This window comes from Bubalus bubalis, chromosome 15 (assembly GCF_019923935.1).
Source record: "Bubalus bubalis isolate 160015118507 breed Murrah chromosome 15, NDDB_SH_1, whole genome shotgun sequence".
Taxonomy (NCBI): Eukaryota; Metazoa; Chordata; class Mammalia; order Artiodactyla; family Bovidae; genus Bubalus; species Bubalus bubalis.
The window spans coordinates 791,913-811,869 of record NC_059171.1 but is presented as its reverse complement, the minus strand read 5'-3'; the positions used below and the strand labels follow the sequence as shown (position 1 = coordinate 811,869).

Here is a 19,957-nt window from a genome sequence, read left to right as displayed (position 1 = left end):
TCCCTTCTTTATAAAGTGAAGGTAAAAGATATATATGGGAAGACAAGAACTTGAAGGTAATAGCAAAAATAGTAAGTAGTTATATTCACTTGAATTATGAGTAGCTTTTTCATTTCTGCAAACTTCTCTAATACAGCTGGTATACTGCTTTGTTTTTTAATTAGTAAACTGTTTTTTGGTTTTTTAAAGAGAAACAAAACCAAAGCACCATTGAGATGAAAACAGGGGCACATGAACTAGGGGGAGAGGGCTAAGAGGTACCCACTTCTAGCCAAAAATTAGGACTAAGTGTGCGGTGTAGGGAACATGGTGAAAAATCCTGTGCTGACTGTATGGCAGCAGACGGTAACTCGAGAGGGCCATCCGTATAAAACTATCGAGTCACTACGGTGGCACACCTGAAACTAATATAAGCAATTATATTAATTTTAAAGTAAATGTTAAAGTAACTTTTAAAGTAAAAACAAAAGGTAAAGAAAGTGAAGGTGTGCTCCTTGCAGGAGACGAGTTCAGGGCAGCTACAGGCGCTTAGGAAGGAGCTCTTTTCAGTGAACTGTGGAAACGAGGCCATTGCCATCAAAGCTTTGAAAACCGATCTGATAAAGATAATTGTAAGCCTCACTTGAGTGTTGGTAACTGCCTGGGGGGCATGTAAAGCGCTCTGAGCCCGCGGGAGGCGCTGGGCGCCCAGGCCGGTCTGTTCAGAGGTCTGCGCACGTGCTGCGGGTTTGCGCTGTCTCACGTTAGTAGAGGAGCCATCTCGCCTGCGCCGTGTGGTTTCTACTGTTACTTGTCACGTGTGTTGATTTTCAGAACATAGTGTACCAGAGACGCTAGTTTGAAGTTCATTAAAACCAAATACATTGCGTGGCAATACCTGCCTTTCTGGATCCTTTTGCACATTTTTAGTAACAGGACATTGGACCCTCTGGAACCACAGCACCTGTTGGGACCACTTAGGGAGAGATGACGTCTTTCCAACAGCCTGACTCTAAAAATACTACCTTGAAGATAAGCAGGATACATGTTTAAAAGGCTTTTTATTTTTTTTCCTCATTCAAGGGGAAAAAATGAAATAAATGTCTAAATTTCTATATCGTTGAGGATTTTAAGTGACAGAAGAAGCAAGTCAACCTTAACTGAATAAAAACCTTCTTATGAAGTTGGAAGAAGCTAAACAACATCAACATCACAAGACATTTGAGGGAACCCAGACTGTTTAGCGCTTCCTTGGTGGCTCAGGTGGTAAAAGCGTCCTTCTGTCTGCCTGCAACGCAGGAGACCCGGGTTTGATCGATGGGTGGGGAAGATCCCCTGGAGAAAGGAACCGCTACCTTGCCTGGAGAATCCCATGGACAGGGAGCCTGGTGGGCTACAGTCCATGTGGGTACAAGAAGTCAGACAGAACTGAGCGACTAACACTTTCACTTTAGTTTTCAAGCACCTAGCCCGCCTCTCCTTATCTCTTTCTCTCTGGTGGCCCCAGATCAGGGATCACAGATCTGAAACACCTCTCAGCTAGGTGTGAGAAACACAGGAAGTGTTGAGGACCACAGCAAATGAGAGAACATGACCATTAAAAGGGACAGCCACTATGGAGCAGGTTCCAGCGGCCATCCACGTCTGGTGTGGTTAGATCTTCAGACTCTTCCAAAGAGGCCAGAATCTGGAATTTTTTAAAAAAATATTTGTTTCTTTACTTATTTAGCTGCACTGAGTCCCAGCAGGGGCACACAGGACCTGCAGTCTTTGTTCCCACGTGCAGAACCTTTGTTCCTGCGTGCAGAACCTGTAGTTGCAGAATGTGGCATCTGGTTCCCTGACCAGGGTTTGAACCTAAGCCCCCTGCACTGGGAGCGTGGAGTCTTAGCCACTGGACCACTAGAGAAGTGCCCTAGAAATCTAGATTTTTGTGTGAAAATTTCCTAATTTTTAAATGTTGGTCAATGGAAACAAAGACTGCGCAGGGGACAGAATACAGTCCTGGCTGAGACTGAACGCGGCGGGCACCCCCTGAGCGACCAGGAGACGCGTCTCACCCTCGCGAGCCTGGGAAGGGGCCGCCAGAGTGCAGGCGCACCCGCAGCTTCTGCCCTCTCCTTGGGTGACACAGAAAGACTATTCATCCATTTGCAGGAAAGAAGCGCCTTGCTCTAAAGTCAGCACTCTGGATGGGGAGGAGATGGAGTTCTCGTTCTTTGACTCCTGATGCTGCAGCAGAAAACACAAAGCTCTAGCAAGTGTCTACATCGTTGTCGTTCAGTTGCTCAGTCATGGAGTTGTGTCCCACTCTCTGCGACCCCGTGGACTGCAGCACGCCAGGCCTCCCTGTCCTTCACTGTCTCCTGGAACTTGCTCAAACTCACGTCCATTGAGTGGGTGATGCCATCCAGCCATCTCATCCTCTGTCGTCCCCTTCTCTTCCTGCCCTCAATCTTTCCCAGCATCAGGGTCTTTTCCAATGAGTCAACTCTTCACATCAGGTGGCCAAAGTATCGGATATTCAGCTTCACCATCAGTTCTTCCAATGAATATTCAGGACTGATCTCCTTTAGGATGGACTGGTTGGATCTTGCAGTCCAAGAGACTCGCAGGAGTCTTCTCCAACACCACAGTTCAAAAGCATCAATTCTTCAGCGCTCAGCCTTCTTCACAGTCCAACTCTCACATCCATACATGACCACTGGAAAAACCACAGCCTTGACTAGACGGACCTTTGTTGGCAAAGTGATGTCTCTGCTTTTTAATCTGCTGTCTAGTTTTTAATCTGCTGTCTAGGTTGGTCATCACTTTCCTTCTGAGAAGCAGCGTCTACATTACACCAGCGCTAAGTTGTCCTGCAAATTAGCCGTAGTTTGCTTCGGGATGTGCTCTGACCTGCTCACATGACCATGATTCTGACTCCAACCATGGTTGAGAACCGCTGATTCTGTACAAGGTGTGCTCTGGGGAAAAAAAAAAAAAGTGCCCTGAACTCACGACACAGGTTTGTGGAAACGGGAATGGAGAAACAGCGATCATTCTCCTTGTATGGAACAGCACCGTAGTTTGTAAGTGGAGTGGAGGAGACAGAGGTTTATGACAACAGCCCGTGTCTATTGAGTAAATAAACACTGTTCTTGCCACTCTGTACATTCCATTTGGTTTTGCATATGACCTTGAAAAAAGATATTTTAAAAGGAAAAGAAGTTAATTGAAGCCACTCTTGGTATAGGGCTTGATATTTGCAAAGCAATTTAAAATTCATTCATTTGAACCTGTGAAGATAGTGTTTTACCCAACTGTGTCTTATACATGATGCCACTGAGGCCTAGAGGAAGACAGGATGTCATATCTTAAATGCAAATATGAAATACAACGTGTAAAATACTGTATTAGTGAGTCTAAAGATACCTATACCTGAGATAAATCGAAATTGGAACACAGTAAAGGGCAGCTGTGTGTCTGGAATCCGGGCCCTGGGTCTTTTCCACAGACACACAGCTGCCCTTTACTATGTTCCAATTTCGATTTATCTCAGGTATAGGTATCTTTAGACTCACTAATACAGTATTTTACACGTTGTATTTCATATTTGCATTTAAGATATGACATACAACTTACATTCTATATTGTTTACACTTCATATTTGTTACCTTTGTTCATACAGTGTTTGACTTTCCATTGATCCTACCCACTCAGAAAACAATAACCAGAAACTGCGATTTCAGGTGTTCTAGTATTTTCACACTCTTGTGTCATCAACACTAGCATAATTTATGAATAATTGGAGCAGGTGTGCACCTTCATGGGCTTCCCAGGTGGCCCTAGTGGTGAAGCGCTCACCTGCAGGAGATATGAGTTCAGTCCCTGGGTCAGGAAGACCCCCTGGAGGAGGGCATGGCAACCCACTCCAGTGTTCTTGCCTGGAGACTCCCATGGGCAGAGGAGCCTGGCGGGCTGCAGTCCATGGGGTCGCGAAGAGTTGGAAATGACTGAGCGACTTGCAGCTTCAGCTTAACAAGTTCTGGTGAAAGTTAGACATGATTAGACTTTCGTATTAGACAGGATAACACCTCTCAGCAGCTGCAGCTTGTATTCCCTCAGGAAGGGGGGTTTAGAGCCTGAGGTTAACACCCACGGTAACAAATTCTTTTACTACTCAATCTCAGGTGTCCCTGATGGTCCAGTGGTAAGACTCCGTGTTCTCACGCAAAGGGCTCTGGTTTCGATCCCTGGTTGGGGAGCTAAGATCCCACATGCTGTGCAGTGTGGCAAAAATAAATAAATATGCTTAGTTTATTTTTAATTTTTATTAGAGTGTAGTTGACTTACAGTGTTGTATCCGTCTCTGCTGTACAACAACGTGAGGTGTTTGTACCTATTGATATAGCAGCTCTTTTTTAGATTCTTTCCCCGTATTAAGTCATTGCAGAGTATTGAGTAGAGTTCCCTGTGCTACACGCTTACCTATTTTATAAGTATTATTGTGCCAAGTAGCTTCAGTTGTGTCGGACTCTTTGTGGCCCTATGAACTATAGCCCACCAGGCTCCTCTGCCCAGGGGCTTCTCCAGGCAAGAACACTGGAGTGGGTTGCCTCCTCCTGCAGGGGGTCTTCCCGACCCAGGGATGCGACCCCAGTGTCCCGTGGCGCCCGCGCTGGCGGGCAGGTTGTTTACCACTAGCGCGCTGGGGAAGCCCCTGTACAGTCCCGTGTGGGCGTTTGTCCCAACCTCCCACTTTTTCCCCCCACCCCTCACCCCCTGGTAACCGTAAGTCTGTTTTCTACATCTGTGACGCTGCTGCTGCTTTGGACGTAAGCTCTTTTGCGCCTTTTTTGGCCCCACCCGTGGGCGATACCGCATCCCGTTTGCCTCTCCCATCTGACTCGCTTGGCCCCGTGTGACAGTCTCCGGTCCATCCGTGTCGCGGTAACGGAAGCGCAGCGCCCTCGCCTGGGCCCGCCACGGGATTCAGGAGATGCTTTCTCTCTGTCCTCCAGGTCTGCCAGTTCGTCGTCTCTGTGAACGGGCTTAACGTGCTGCACGTCGACTACCGGACGGTGAGCAACCTGATTCTGACCGGGCCCCGGACCATCGTGATGGAGGTCATGGAGGAGCTGGAGTGCTGAGCCCGGGCCGGGGCAGCGGCGCGCGGCGGCGGACCCAGGGTCTTCACTCGTACATACGCGTCTTCATTCGAGTTTCCGCCCTGATTCCCTGTTGAATGTGGGAGAACCAGGGAGTATGTCTTTAAAAAAGAAAAAAGTGAAAAAGACAACGTCTGTCGGTGCAGAAAAAGTTTGGGACACAGAATTTTTTTTTCCCACGTAGTTGCGTTGCCTTACTCAACTGCCCTTTGTAGTTCTCATCCATTGCTTTTGGTCTTGGTTCACAGTAAGTTGAGATGCTTCTCTCGCCAAAACAGCGCCGTGCTAAATTTGCCTTCGTGGGAATCAATACAGTAGTTTTTCTAGACTTGACAGTTGTACTCTCACCAAAAGGAGCATGGATCTGTTTATCAGAGGATCTCGAGTTCACTGCATTTCAAACTGAAGCAACGGCCAAAGGAATAGTGCTTGTTAACTGGCGTTTTGAAGGTTCTAAGGCATTTTTTGACTTTTTCTTAATTCCTGCCTTTAGTATCAACTTCTAACTTAATGTGTGTTTTCAATTACGGTAGTGGTCAAAAAGCAAACACTTTGTGATGACGTGGGTGGGGCAGAGAGAGAAAGAAGTACTTAAACTATGTGGGCTCTGTTTTCTCTTTCTGAGCCTTGATCATTCTGTCAATCAGCAACAGCAGCTTTCTAGAAATAACTCTGAATATGTTGAATGTCAAAACAGACAAGTTAGTATGTACATATATAATTCAAAATCATGCCTCTGTCAAGATTTCACTCTGAAGCTGTCCCTTGTGAAGTATTCTAGAACTTGGCCCTTATGTGATAAAACTTGAAACTAAATTGCCTTATTGACCTGAATTTTCACTAGCTTTCTAGTGACACATTCTAAGAACATGACATGCTGCTTATTTGGTGGGATTATTTTTCACCAAAAGCACCTTCTTGTGTTGTAACTTTTGAGCCCACTTGTACATATATGCATGTGTCTTTTTTTTTTTTTTTTTGGTCCCAAAGAGAATGCATTTTGGAGCTTGGTGTGTAGAGGAAGTTTCTCAGAGTGCCAAATTAGGGAGTCAGGGAATGCTCAATTCCTTTTATTTTCATATAACGCGTTCTGAATGACAAGGGTACTTTCTTATCATGTAGTAACAAAATATGAATGTTGTGCCTCGGCCTTTTTTTAGTGATGGGTTATAATATGGTGGTACTGGTGGGGTGGACACGCCGTGTTGAAGATGTGAGACGTCTGTGTTTCTGGTATCCCAGCTTTTCTCGTCTGTAGCCTTAGGCCGAGAGCAGGGTTTTGAAGTAATGCAGGATGCTAACGTGAGTCCTGTCAGCCTGCCTTGCCAAGTCCTGACGTCTCCGTGTGCCCGTGCGTTTACACCATGTGCCAGGCACTATGGTCGCTCTTCATCCTCATCACGACCTGCGAGGCAGTTAGAATCGCCCTCGTGTTTCAGACTTGGAAGCTCAATCTGAGCAAGTTTAGAAGTGGTCTCTAAGTCCCCACAGTGGCAGGAACTCCTGGGTGACAGAGCCTGGATTCAGACACGGTCCGTCTAGTGCGGACGCCCTGTCCCCCACCCCACAGCCCTTCCCCAGCTGGAGACCGTCTGTGGCGCCTTCTTCTGCCCCCCTGCTGTGCTCAGTCTCTCCTGCTGATCTGGGTGGTCAGCGGCGGCCTCATCTCCGTGTTACAGCAGAGGAAACCAGCTCATCAAGGCCCAAGGCTGTTAACAGTACTGGGAGGCGTTACCCATCAGGCTTCCTTTATTTTTTTTTTTTTAATTTTATTTTATTTTTAAACTTTACAAAATTGTATTAGTTTTGCCAAATATCAAAATGAATCCGCCACAGGTATACATGTGTTCCCCGTCGTGAACCCTCCTCCCTCCTCCCTCCCCATACCATCCCTCTGGGTCATCCCAGGCTTCCTTTAAAGGTCTCCTAAATGCCCTCTGGGCCTGGGTGTTCGCAGCTGACGGAGGAGGAGGCGGGCCTCCGGGAATGGCATCCTCTTGCCGGCTGCTCCTTTGCTCCCGACCTGATGACTATTCGGGTGTTGGCACAGCTCCACGTCCCTTCAGCCAGTCTAAGCAGCAAAGAACGGTTTTCCTTGATTCAGAGGGTGGCGTTAATGTCTTTGCTCAGATGAAGACCCAGGTGAAGGAAGGGATACTAAGGTGAAGGGAGGGAAGCTTTTGGCTCCCACCACCCTGAGCTTAAAGCCCAAAAGCAGAGAGTTCTGCTTCAGGAGAGCGTCCCCTGAACTGTGGCCCCAGCCCACGCTGCATCCTCACCCTGTGAATGCTCCTCACCCAGAGGGCCAGGTTGAGCTCTCTCCAGCTTTTGCACATGCAGTTTTTCCTCTCTGGAATATTATTCTTTCTTCGTCTCTGCCTGGAACAGTCTGTCTTGTGAATTCCCCTTAGGCATTGTCTTAGATATTCCCTCTGAGAAATCTTTGCCAGCAGCCTGGTTCTGGGATGGATGCCCTTCTCTGGATTCCCAGGGACCCCTGTACACCAGCCTCCCGTGACCCCAGCACTGCCGACCTTTCCTCAGAAACGGCCCCACCCCCGTCTGTCTCCCGGAGCTCTCTCGGCGTCTGCAGAACGGGACTGCGTCCTGCTCCCAGGTGTTGCCTTCGCCTAGCACATTTCCTGACACAGAGCAGGCTGTCAGCTCTCCACTGCTGTCTGAGCAATCACCCGGAGCACAGCTTCTGACACGACTGATTCGCTAGGGAGCCTGTGGTTGGCCTTTGAGCAGAGCTGTGCTAAAGTGGCCGAGCACAGCCTGATATCCTGGCTGAGTTCACACGCGCACCTGAGGTCAGAGAGGCTGATGCTCGGGACTGGCCGACGGGGGCTGGCTCTGTGACACCGTCTGGCTGTGGCCTGGGGCTGTGGCTGAGACTCCTCCATTGGACTCACGGGGTCTTTCCCCATAGCTGACCCAGGCTTCCTCGTTAGGTCTCATGAGATCAAAGAGAGGAAGAAGAGAAACTGCAAGCCCTTCTGTGGACCTGCTCAAAGTCGCAAAAGGTCACCTTCGTAGCCTTTTCTTGGCCAGTGCAAGTCACAAAGCTAGCCCAGAACCAAGAGGTCTGAACGAGACTGCCCCTTGTGATGGGAGGAGCTGCCAAGAGTCGGGCTGTTTTTAATCCACCCAGAGTAGATACTACTTTTTGAGTGAAGGCCTAAGGAGTTACCTAGCTGTTGAAAAGACTTCAGCGATCAGGTGTCAGTCGCCGCCCGCCCGCTGGGTGCGACAGTTGTGAACCCGCGTCCAGTGAAAACGAGTCAGGAAATCCCGAAACCGTAGTGCTGCGAGGGGCCACGGGAGCGCAGGTCTTGCCCTTTGCCTTTCGCTGGGCGTGGAGCGGTCTTGTTGGGCGGGCCTGGGCCCAGCACCTCCCTCCCTGCAGTCCCGTCCTCAGTGTGGCCTCCGCGGCGCAGGGCGCGGCGGGGAAGACGGCCGTTTGGCTTTGGCTTGTTCGTGACACGCGGGTGGGCCGTGTTCCCGTGAAAGTGAAGGATACGTACTTTAACTCAGGCCTTGAGTTGTTAAATCATAGCATATTAAAAAGTAAATATTTTGTATGGCATTTTGACAGTTGAACTGCTTTAAAATTTAGAAACTCCATTCCTAAACGGAACACCAAGAATTATTCTGAATTAGGAGGAAGCAGTATTTTGAAGAACTTTTATTTCCTACGTATGTATGTGTCTGCGTTTTGGGGAACTGTGTGTGAGAGTTGAGGTCGCTCGTGGAGAGTCTCTGAAATGACTTGGTTTGCTGCCGGAGAAGACGCGCCTGGCTTTCCGGGGGTGTGAGATGCAGGCAGAGGCCTCGTTACGCGCAGCCGTGCGCACAGAACGAGCTGTCAGCGCTGGTGTGGAAGCCACGGTGGCTGATTCTGCTCTAGAGAGAAAATGCAGCCGCCCCTTGGGTTGGTTCTGCTATCTGATGTTCTCTTCTTCATCTCTGTCAGATAATTATCTGATAAATTTCTGGTTGAGAAATGGTGGGTAACATGAAGAGATCCATGTTTGAGTAGATTAGATACGACCAAATTCACACTACCTGAAGAAGGGTGAATGCATTGGAGCGGTAACAATTGATAGTTAAAAACCACTGCTTTCAGTCCAAAATAGAGTCTCACTTTCCCAAATACTCATTCCTTTCAAATACATCATGAAAATAATCTGCTTTCAAGATCTGTTTGAAAAGTGTCAAGTATTCTCTCCTGTTGAATATTAATCATGTTTCATTTTGATTATCCATGATCAGAATAACCCAAGATTTCAGTTTTGCAAATTGGTTGGAATCTGTTGGTGTCATGACCATGGTTTTACTCATTCAAAGAAGAATTTCAGGTATAATATGTTTTTCCTCAGTTCAATACCAAGAGGACAAATCTACCGTGTACCAAAAGGAAGTTTATAATCAAAGTCAGTATATGGTATTGTAAAATGCATTAATATATGTACTTAATATATATGTTTATTTTTAAATTAGGTTGAAATTTATTTTCTCTGTTTCTTAAAAGTTATAGCAAAATAATTAAAATTATAATGTAACAATAGACAGTATAGCATGAAATAAATGTTACATTTTTAAAACAATGCCTTTAGGGTTTCAGCTTTTCCTTTCTTTAGAAAAAATTAACCATTTTTTATCCTAAGAAAGAGTTGCATTGTAAAGCTGATCTACAACTAGTCTGTCAGAGAGAACAGGTGGGGCTGGTATCCAATTCTCTAATGTAACCAAAAGTGCCATTTGTAAAACTACTTAATGACGGATGTTTTCTGAAGCTCTTTTGCCTGGAAAAAAAAGTGCATTAAAAAGGTTTTTTCTCTACTGTATTGATTTGAAATCATTTTCTCCCTACACATGTATTGATGAGTGTTGCGAAGAGCTGACTCATTTGAAAAGAACCCAGTGCTGGGAAAGATTGAGGGCGGGAGGAGAAGGGGACGACAGAGGATGAGATGGTTGATGGCATCACCAACTCAATGGACATGATTTTGGGTGAACTCTGGGAGTTGGTGATGGATAGGGAGAGGCCTGGCGTGCTGCGGTTCATGGGGTTGCAAAGAGTCGGACACGACTGAGTGACTAAACTGAACTGATGGAATAGTCTATATGGAAAAATGCTATGTGGTTGCTATTTTGAAATAATGTTAGTTATTTTTTTATTTTCAACTAATTAGGGAATCAGTTCCACAATTCAGTGGATGCAGGGTATAAGTAAGGAGGTGAGTGGTTATCCAGACTGCATTCAATAGTAACCAAAAGAACGTAACATTTCTCTCTCATTTATTCATTTATTCACTTGTTCGTTCATTCAAAAAGCCTCCCTGAGGGCGTGTGTTTTGCTGAACAGTATGTATAAGGCTCTCCTGTTGGCTCAGTGGTAAAGAACCCACCCACCAAAGCAGGATACATAAGAGACGGGGGTTCAATCCTTGGGTCAGGAAAATCCCCTGGAGAAGGAAATCACTACCAACTCCAGAGTTCTTGCCTGGGAAATACCATGGACAGAGGAACCTGGGGAGCTACAGTCCACAGGGTCGCAAAAGAGTCGGACAGGACTTAGCGACTAAACAGCGTTATATCCGCCCTAGGAATACAGAACGGAGCAGACAGGACCCTGCGTTCAGCTTCACGAGTCACGTCTAGGCCATCTCTAGAAAGCTGCTCTCTGTAGAGAGGCGGGGATATGCAATCCTGGGGTTGATACACAAACCACCATCCAACCCCAGAATCAGAACAGTGACAAAACCTTCCATTTACACGCTGTCCCTTCCTGATCCTGCCCCCACTTTCCCTAACCCAAGGTGAGCACGGTGGTGAATACTGTTACCGTTCTCCTGTTCTTTTTTTTTTGGCCAGGCAATAGTGAGAGCGCTAAGGCCCACCCACAGGACCGTCAGGGAACTTCCGCCGTTGTTCATTTTTTGGGGGGAGCATGCCATGTGTCATGTGGATCTCAGTTCCCCAGCCAGGGATTGAACCTGTGCCCCCTGCAATGGAAGCATGGAGTCTTAACCACTGACACCAGAGAGGTCTCTGTTCTTTTTGTTCTTAATCACTGGGGTGTTGTGTTTTTTAAATGAACTGTATTAAAAGAACATCCAGCTTTATATAGACTTCTGGGACTTTCTTGTTTTTGTTCAGGATTATATTACTAAAGTTCTTCTAGATTTTTGTGTGTAATTATAATTCACTGTTTACGGCTTCCTAAACCTTCTGTTTGTCTATTTTCTTGTCGGGGTATTTATGTTGTATATTGTATGTTGTATATAACATATATATATATGTTGTTTCCATTATCGCTGTTGCGGTTGTTGTAAGTAGGTTTACTGTGAACAGTCTGGTACCATCTCCTGGGGACAAGTGTAGGAATTTTTCTTAGAAATCCACTTAGCAGAGTGGGAGGACACGTGAAGACTGACTTGACGAGGTCACGTTTAACTCCCTTTCGAAGTGGTTGGACCACAGTAGTTGCCCATCTGAAACATAAAAGTGACAGATGTTGATCAGTATCTTCTCCAAACTCTGAAACTTCCTAATTTTTGTCAGATGTTTATTTGGTCAATGATATTGAGAATTCGGAGTTGCTGCAAAGCTCATGAATTTAAAGTACAAAAAATGTGAGACGTAGTTTGTCATCCTCAAGTATTATATCAGTGTCTTCATAATGCCAAGGATGCTTTTGAAACTTTTATCATGCTACAGCTCTGATTATTATGAGGCACGAATTATTGGTGGTGTCCAAATCTTGACTTTTTGTGAACCAGTGCCAAACAGAGATACTGAGACAGAGTCACAGAGGAGAAAGAAAGAGTGACTTCTTTTCTTTGCCAGGCAAAGGGGGAACACGGTAACGCCGCCCCCTCCCCGGAGAATAGAGAGGCTGTACAGGCAGGCAGGGCTCCCAAGGGGGTGCTAGTGGTAAAGAAGAGAAAGAAAGTCGCTCAGTCGTGTCCGACTCTTTGCGACCCCATGGACTGTAGCCTACCAGGCTCTTCCATGAGTGGGATTTTCCAGGCAAGTGGTAAAGAACCTGTCTGCAAAAGCAGACGTGAGAGGCATGGTTCGATCCCTGGGTCAGGAAGAGCCCCCAGAGGAGGCCGTGGCAGCCCACTGCAGTCTTCCTGCCTGGAGAATCCCATGGACACAGGAGCCTGGGGGGCTGCAGTCCATGGGGTCGCAAAGGGCAGGACCCTGAGCCAACACACACACACAGGCAGGCCGGGTGTGGTGAGGCTCAGCAGTCTTGCTTGCTTCTCTCTTCTGCAAAGTTTCAAAGGGTGGGGCTGCTGATAAGATGAGGCTGTGAAGGGTCTCAGGCATCTGGTCTCCTAATCCAGCTTCTCCTGTCCCTGTAATCTTGTCTCGGATGGTTTCCTGACTGCTCCTCCCTTGATTAGCAACTGTTCTGCCCTTTGGAACTCAGGGAAGGTTGGAGTCTTGCTAGAAGAAATGAAGGACAGAAAGCCCTCCCGGACCAGGAGCCCACAGGACCCTGCTGGCATCACTGGAAGTCACATATAACACATAGTGTCACTCAGTCGTGCCCGACGCTGCGACCCCAGGGGCTATACAGTCCCTGGAATTCCCCAGACCAGAATACTGCTGTGGGTAGCCTTTGCCTCCTCCAGGGGATCTTCCCAACCCAGGGATAGAACCCAGGTCTCCTGCATTGCAGGAGGATTTGGCAGACTCTGTACCAGCTGGGCCACGAGGGAAAAAGGCCTTAGATGTGGCATGGTTAGTTTTTATAGGCTGATGACTGGGTGGATTATTCTATTTCTAGGAAGGGGTGGGGATTCCCAGGTTTGGGGCCACCGCCCACTTTGGGCCTTTTCAGTTAGCTGAAGACCGGTGGCTGTGTCCTTCAGTACCTAACATGTTACAGTGAGCTGATAATTGAGGCTCAGGGTCTACTGGAAGTAGATCTTCTAGATCTTTTCCATCTAACTAGATCTTCTTCCATCTTGGATCTCAGTTGGTTCTAACAAGCTTTTGTCATAGCCTATGGCTATGTCATTCTTTTAAAGATTGTGCCCTGCCCTGTCCCTCATGTTTCACAATCAGTTCAGTCGCTCACTCACATCTGACTCTGCGACCCCATGGACTGCAGCACGCCAAGCTTCCTTGTCCATCACCATCTCCCAAAGCTTGCTCAAACTCGTGCCCATTGAGTCGGTGATGCCATCCAACCATCTCATCCTCTGTCGTCCCCTTCTCCTCCCACCTTCAATCTTTCCCCACATCTGGGTCTTTTTCAATGAGTTGGCTCTTTGCATCAGGTGGCCGAAGTATCAGAGCTTCAGCGTCAACATCAGTCCTTCCAATAATTAATGTTTGTTAAATAGAAGTATGTGTTTGTAAAAATCTCAGACTTACAGTGTGCTGTCCTGAGACAGAGGCGGGTTTCAAAATCTTGATGCTGCCCCTCTTTCCTTCCTGTTTCTCAGACGGCCCGTGGACAGCAACCCTCGCCCCTGGAAGCAGGCTTGTGTGTGTCTCAGTTTTCCCTCGGTCCTCCCGTAAGGTCAGACTGACATCTACTGGGGCACAGGAGGCCTTCAATGCGGCATCTTTCTTGGGGAAAGTAAATTTACAGCAAGGACAGGGAGAGATAAAGGGAACTTCCTTTTGTAAACCCCTACCCCAGTCTTCATGGAGGAGGAGATGGCACCCACTCCAGTGTTCTTGTCTGGAGAACCCCATGGGCAGAGGAGCCTGGCGGGCTGCAGTCTACGGGGGCACAAAGCATGGCCACAACTGAGCATGCACGCACCCCATCCTGTCCCTTCCTGCTTCCCTGTCCCCACTGGTCACCTCTAGTTTGCTCTCTGTAGCTGTGCGTCGGCTTCTTTTTTATCTTCACTGGTTTGTTGGGTCTTTTGGACTCCACACGTAAGTGATATCACACAGTATTTGTCTTTCTCTATCTGACTTATTTCCAAGTCCATTCATGTTGCTGCAAATGGCAAAACTCCAGTCCTTTTTAGGGCTGTGTAGGATTCCATTGTGTATATATGTATATAGTTCCTTCTTTTACAGGCGCATTCAGGTCACAGAGCCACCATAAAAGGAATCAAGGCAAATCTCCAGAAGTCCAGGCTTCTAGGAGAAGTCTCTCAGCGACAACAGGGATGACTACCGAATGCCCACCGTGTGCACCAGCATTTCATGCGTGTTACTGCTTCATTCCCTCTCTGCACGTTGTCCCAAGTCACCGTTTTCTAATGCATCTCACGGTATTTCATCAACTCCACCTTTCCGTTTGATCCTCTACCTCCCCTACAACCTCCATCATGAGAACACAAGGCCAGAGCTTGGTGATACAGCTAGACTTTGCACTCACGCACAAGTGCGCGTACACACATGTGTGAGTGAAATTTGCATCTTAATGCAGGTTCTGAGGGTTGCTGCTGTCTTTTCATCCCAGACAAATTCTTCATTCTTGGATCTGCTGTGCTTTCTGTACATGAATTAGAAGTCAGACCTCCCTGTGATCCAGAGGTTAAGAATCTGTGTGCCACTGCGGGAGATGCAGGTCTGGTCCCTGGTCTGGGAAGATCCCACAAACCTTGGAGCAGCTAAGTCCGAGCACCGCGACTACTGAAGCACAAGCACCCTAAGCCTGCGCTCGGCAGCAAGAGAAGCCCCCGGAACGGAAGCCGGGCCGGCAGCTGGAGAGGAGCCAGCCGCTGCTCGTCCCAGCCAGAAAAAAGCCGAGGAGCAATGAAGACCAGAAGAATAAATAAATAAATAGTTTTTAAAAAGAGCGTGTTGACGTTTTCACTGAGAAATGGGAACGTGTCATCTGAATCTGGAAGGCTCCCCCAACATCCTAGCTAAGTTACTCTGATAGATTTTTCTTAGGAGAGAAAGGGCTGTGAAATAATGCAAGGCTCTTGGTGCCCAGGAGGAGAAAGCTCGATGGCGACGTGTATCTGTGGCTGTTTAACACACACACGGGATTGTCAGGGGGCTGCTCGACCGCAGCAGCACTCCCCCCAGCCATGCTCACCCAGGGGCTGCGCTGCCCTCTTCCCACTCCCCGGGAAGGCCTCCTGTTTGGATCAGCTCTGTGGCAGTGCCTTTGGGTGATGTCAGCCTCTTCCTATGAAAAGCAGCAAGTCCAGAAACAAAGCGCGCATTGGTGCGCCGGGCGGGACTGGTGGGGCCGGATAGTCGTGGGTTCTCTGGGGGCCCAGGCCCCTCCGGAGGGACACAGACTCCTCTCACGTGCCCGCGGAAGTCTCCCCCCACCCCTGACCCCTGCCACCCTGAAGAGAATTCTACTGCAAAAAAAATGAAGCATGCTTGCACAGCTTCTCACCCAGTGCCTTTCATGGTGAAAAGATTCTGCATGCTTAGTGTCCAGGCTGAGTTAACGTGAAGCTTCCTTTTTACAGAATCTGTGCTGACTGCGAGCTGGAGGGCGAGGCTGTTTCCTTTCGATCCTCCTTGCCTTTTGTTTCCTCAATACCAACTGACTTTCTTTCTCTTTTCCTTCCCCATTTTGACTTAAAATCTGTTATTTCTCCTTATCAGCCTCCAGCAGGCTCTTCAGCAGTTACTGAGCGCTGAAGTCTATCTCTGGGATGCTGGCTGGGAGGGGGAAGCGTCAACACGACTGTGGAGGTAAAACCACGCCAGAGAAGTCGCCCTGGAGAAGCCACGGGGAGAGGCTGTATCTGCTGTGGGTGCGCATGGACGACAAACAGAACCAAGGCCGTGTCTTTGCGAATCAGCCGGCGTTAAATCAAATCACAGGATTCAAGGAGGCTCATCCTTATGGCCTGTAATTGTCCGCTTCATATTCACCCCGTACTGTTGTGTCTTATCACTGAAGATTTGAGCAGACTCACTTTGGTAAATCTCCCATCCCCATCATACAACTCCATAACAAAATGCTTCATTTCCAAGCATAGACGGTAAAGACGTTACTAGATGCTACTTGAGTGCCCTCTCTCGGACAGTTGTCCTGCGGAATGTGAAATGTGCCAGCAAATGAAATGAATAATGTTGGCACCAGCCATTTCCACAGCACTTCTCTTTAATCCTCATAACCCTCATGAGGTTGTTGTGAAAATCAAACTAAATGAGATAATTCACGTAAAGAGCTTATTACACGTCTGGCTTAATATCATTCTGCTGCTGCTGTCACTTCATTCGTGTCCGACTCTGTGCGACCCCACAGACGGCAGCCCACCAGGCTCCCCCGTCCCTGGGATTCTCCAGGCAAGAACGCTGGCATGGGTTGCCATGTCCTTCTCCAATGCATGAGAGTGAAAAGTGAAAGTCGCTCAGTCGTGTCCGACTCCCAGCGACCCCATGGACCGCAGCCTTCCAGGCTCCTCCATCTATGGGATTTTCCAGGCAAGAGTACTGGAGTGGGGTGCCATTGCCTTCTCCGTAATATCATTCTAGTTACCATATAATAAAAAGAGAGTAACCTCACGTGGCTCTCTCTCCCGCACGTACCAGCAGGGAAGTGTCACTGTGGTGGACTAGCTAGACGCTTGATCACCACACCGGAGTCCTCTTCCTGGGCACATCGAAAGCCTGTGTTATCCAGCTGGCCTTGCATCAGCGAGGGATGGTGTCACTCAGTTCTGGCCAAAGCCACATGGGAAGAAGTTATGGATGCCTCTTCCAAGGCTACCTATAGAATATTCTGTGAAGCGGTCCTTCTCCCCCTTCCATGGAGCTGGACATGAAGGATGCTGCAGTAGAGGGGTCATGTGACACAGAGAGCCTGGACCTGAGTCATCCATGGCGGAGGGCGTCCCATGTCACATTCGAGCAGAAAACAGGCTTCAGTGTTTAAGCCACTGAGACTCGAGGACTTATGTGTTATGCAGCATAGATCATCTTACTCTAATGCTAATACAATGATGCTGAAGAGAAGGGAGACAAGTATTATCAAAGTTAGTTATTTGAAAGCAATTTATTACCTGGGACAGGGTGGGATGATTTGGGAGAATGGAATTGAAATATGTATAATATCATATATGAAACAAGTCACCAGCCCAGGTTCGATGCATGATACTGGATGCTTGGGGCTGGTGCACTGGGACAACCCAGAGGGATGATATGGGGAGGGAGGAGGGAGGAGGGTTCAGGATGGAGAACATGTGTATACCTGTGGCGGATTCATTTCAATATATGACAAAACCAATACAATATTGTAAAGTTAAAAAATAAAATTACAAAAAATTACAAAAATTTATTACCAAATAAGGCAAAAGTAAATATTCACACACGAAACACATCTCCAAACTGCGTGTGGGATTGTAGGGAAGCTACAGCGCAGTGGTCCCAACTCCTTGGCCCCAGAGACCGGCTTCGCGGGCGACAGTGTTTCCACGGATGGGCTGGGGGAGGGGATGGTTTCAGGATGATTGACGTGTGCCTTGTGTATTCTGCACTTTATTTCTGTTACTATTATATCAGAGCCACCTCAGATCGTCAGGCATTAGATCCCATGGGGTGGGGGCCCCAACTACAGGGCGTCAGGCGATGGGAGGCTCAGCCCCAGGTTTGCATAAGGACAGTAACGGCGGAACCGGGTATGAATCAGGTGTGCTGAACTCCAGGTGCTCTTCTTTACTGCATCCTACCTCAGTTTGGGACGGACAAGGCAAGGTGCCTCCGCACGAGTCAGTGGTAAAGTACAAGGTCGCAGGGCTTAACCTGGATTGAATGATGTGTTAGCCCAGGGCTTTACTAGGTCTAGCACGGTGTGGAGAGAGCACCGAAGGACAAAGCTAACGCGGCCGTGCCGACCGCTCAGAAGGGAGGGACCTGCCTCACAGAGGACAGTGCGCGGCAAAACCGGATGCCCGCAGGGGGCAGGGTGCTGCAGGGACGGGGTCGGAGCGCGGCTCAGCCTGGAGACCGAGCTTCGCGTGATGCTGGCCGAGGGGGCACCTCACGGACAGGAGAGCGAGGTGGACGCGAGGCAAGAGAGTGAGGACAGAGGAGCCCCGCCAGAGTGCCTGCGGACGCCAGCCAACGCCGCGTGTTACGATCACGGGTTACAGAAACGCACAACATATAGAGGTCTTCCGGTGGTCCAGTGGCTAAGACTCCACACTCCCAAGTCAGGGAGCCCAGGTTCAATCCCTGATCGGGGAACTAGTAATAGATCCCACAAACTGCAACTAAGGCCCAGTGCAGCCAAAAATAAATACACATTTTGAAAAATGAAGGAAATGCACAATATATAAAGACTGGCTCCATTATCACTTAGGGTAGTCAGATCTGGAATTCATAGTTTTTCCAGAAAGATCAACCACCTCATCTCCAGTGTTTCTGAGTACTAGACACCTGCATTTTAAGAGCTCAGTCAGTTCTCATTGGGATAGACATACTAAGAGCTGGCAAAACTACCCAACGGCCTTATCATATACACATTGTTGAATATGCTTTTGGTTTCCCGGCACTCTTTTTTGGCTAACGATGCCTGTATTCTGGAGGTGAACAGCCTCTCCCTCATCCCGTGTGGCTACGATTAGATGTCTCTCGTGGTGCCCTAGTTTCCCCAGTGAAAGAACGGGCCCCAAATCCAGGTTAAATCAACACTGTCTTCCAGGACTTTGAGCTTTGAGCAGAATAAAAGTGCATGGGAAAAACAGTTGACGTTCACGAACCCAGTGGTCCCTCAAACCTACCCTGGCTCTTCTCTAAGCCTGGTCCCAGGGCCTTCTGACGCAATCTGCAGGCTCTGATGACCCGTGGTGAAGTGCGGGGTAAAAGCATGCAGGTTCAAGATGAGGCAGTTGGGGGAGCTTGGAAGAACCAGGTATCAATTCCACAAAACAGGTGGAGGCCAAGGACCAGGTGGAGAATCAGGTATCTGCCAAGTTCAAGCCAGTTAAGATGAGGAAATTAGATTTCCTGATTACTTAGAAAAGAGTGGGAGGTCAGCTAGGATGTTTTTGGTTGCAAATGACAGAAAAGCAGTTTGAACTAACTAAAGAGGGGAAAGGACTTTATTGCTTTATTTAACCACACTGCAATAGGAGCAGTGATTATGTAATTTGTCTCCCACCTGGAACCCTTTGAGACGGAAAGAGGGAGACATCAATGGCTAAGATGGAGCAACGGATGTAAACCAGGCTGCCTTAGGCGAACCGGGTGTCTGCTCGTCTCTGTGCAAGGGAAGAGCCTGGAAGGCCGCCGGGGTCTCTCTCTGCGTAGCTGTTACTTTTCTCTACTTTCTGTGGCCTTTATTTGCACAGCATCTGCAGTAGCAGCTTCCCGGGAGGCTCAGTGGTAGAGAATCTGCCTGCAGTGCAGGAGACCCGAGTTTGACCCCTGGGTGGGTAAGATCCCCTGGAGAAGGAAATGGTGACCAACTCCAGTGTTCTTGCCTGGGAAATCCCACGGACGGAGGAGCCGCCAGGCAGCAGTCCATGGGGTGTCAAGAGTCAGACCTCACAGACTGCAAGACAGAAAAAGATGTTTCCAGCTGCTCCAGGATGAAATATCCTACCCCAGAGTTTCAAGGTGTCACTTGACCACCCCTGGACCAGCCTTCATGAACAAACAGATACACTGCGATCACCAGCTCGCCTTGGGCCATCAGGCCCTTCTTGTGCTGCAGACACAGGAGCGCCATTAATCAACAGTCCTAGCAGTTTGAAGCAATGGCACCCCACTCCAGTACTCTTGCCTGGAAAATCCTATGGACGGAGGAGCCTGGTGGGCTGCAGTCCATGGGGTCACACAGATTCGGACACGACTGAGTGACTTCACTTTCCCTTTTCACTTTCATGCATTGGAGAAGGAAATGGCAACCCACTCCAGTG

The 19,957-nt window shown here is 48.3% G+C and overlaps 1 protein-coding gene across 1 annotated transcript in view; it reads left to right on the top strand.

Moving 5' to 3' along the window:
• Positions 1-9,979, top strand: part of DEPTOR (DEP domain containing MTOR interacting protein) — a 159,965-nt gene extending 149,986 nt beyond the window's left edge. Inside the window, exon 9 of the mRNA XM_006074693.4 lies at positions 4,983-9,979. Coding sequence (XP_006074755.2) covers positions 4,983-5,111 — 129 coding nt within the window. The 3' untranslated portion in view covers positions 5,112-9,979. The remainder of the gene's footprint in view (positions 1-4,982) is intronic.
• The last annotated feature ends 9,978 nt before the right edge of the window (positions 9,980-19,957 follow it).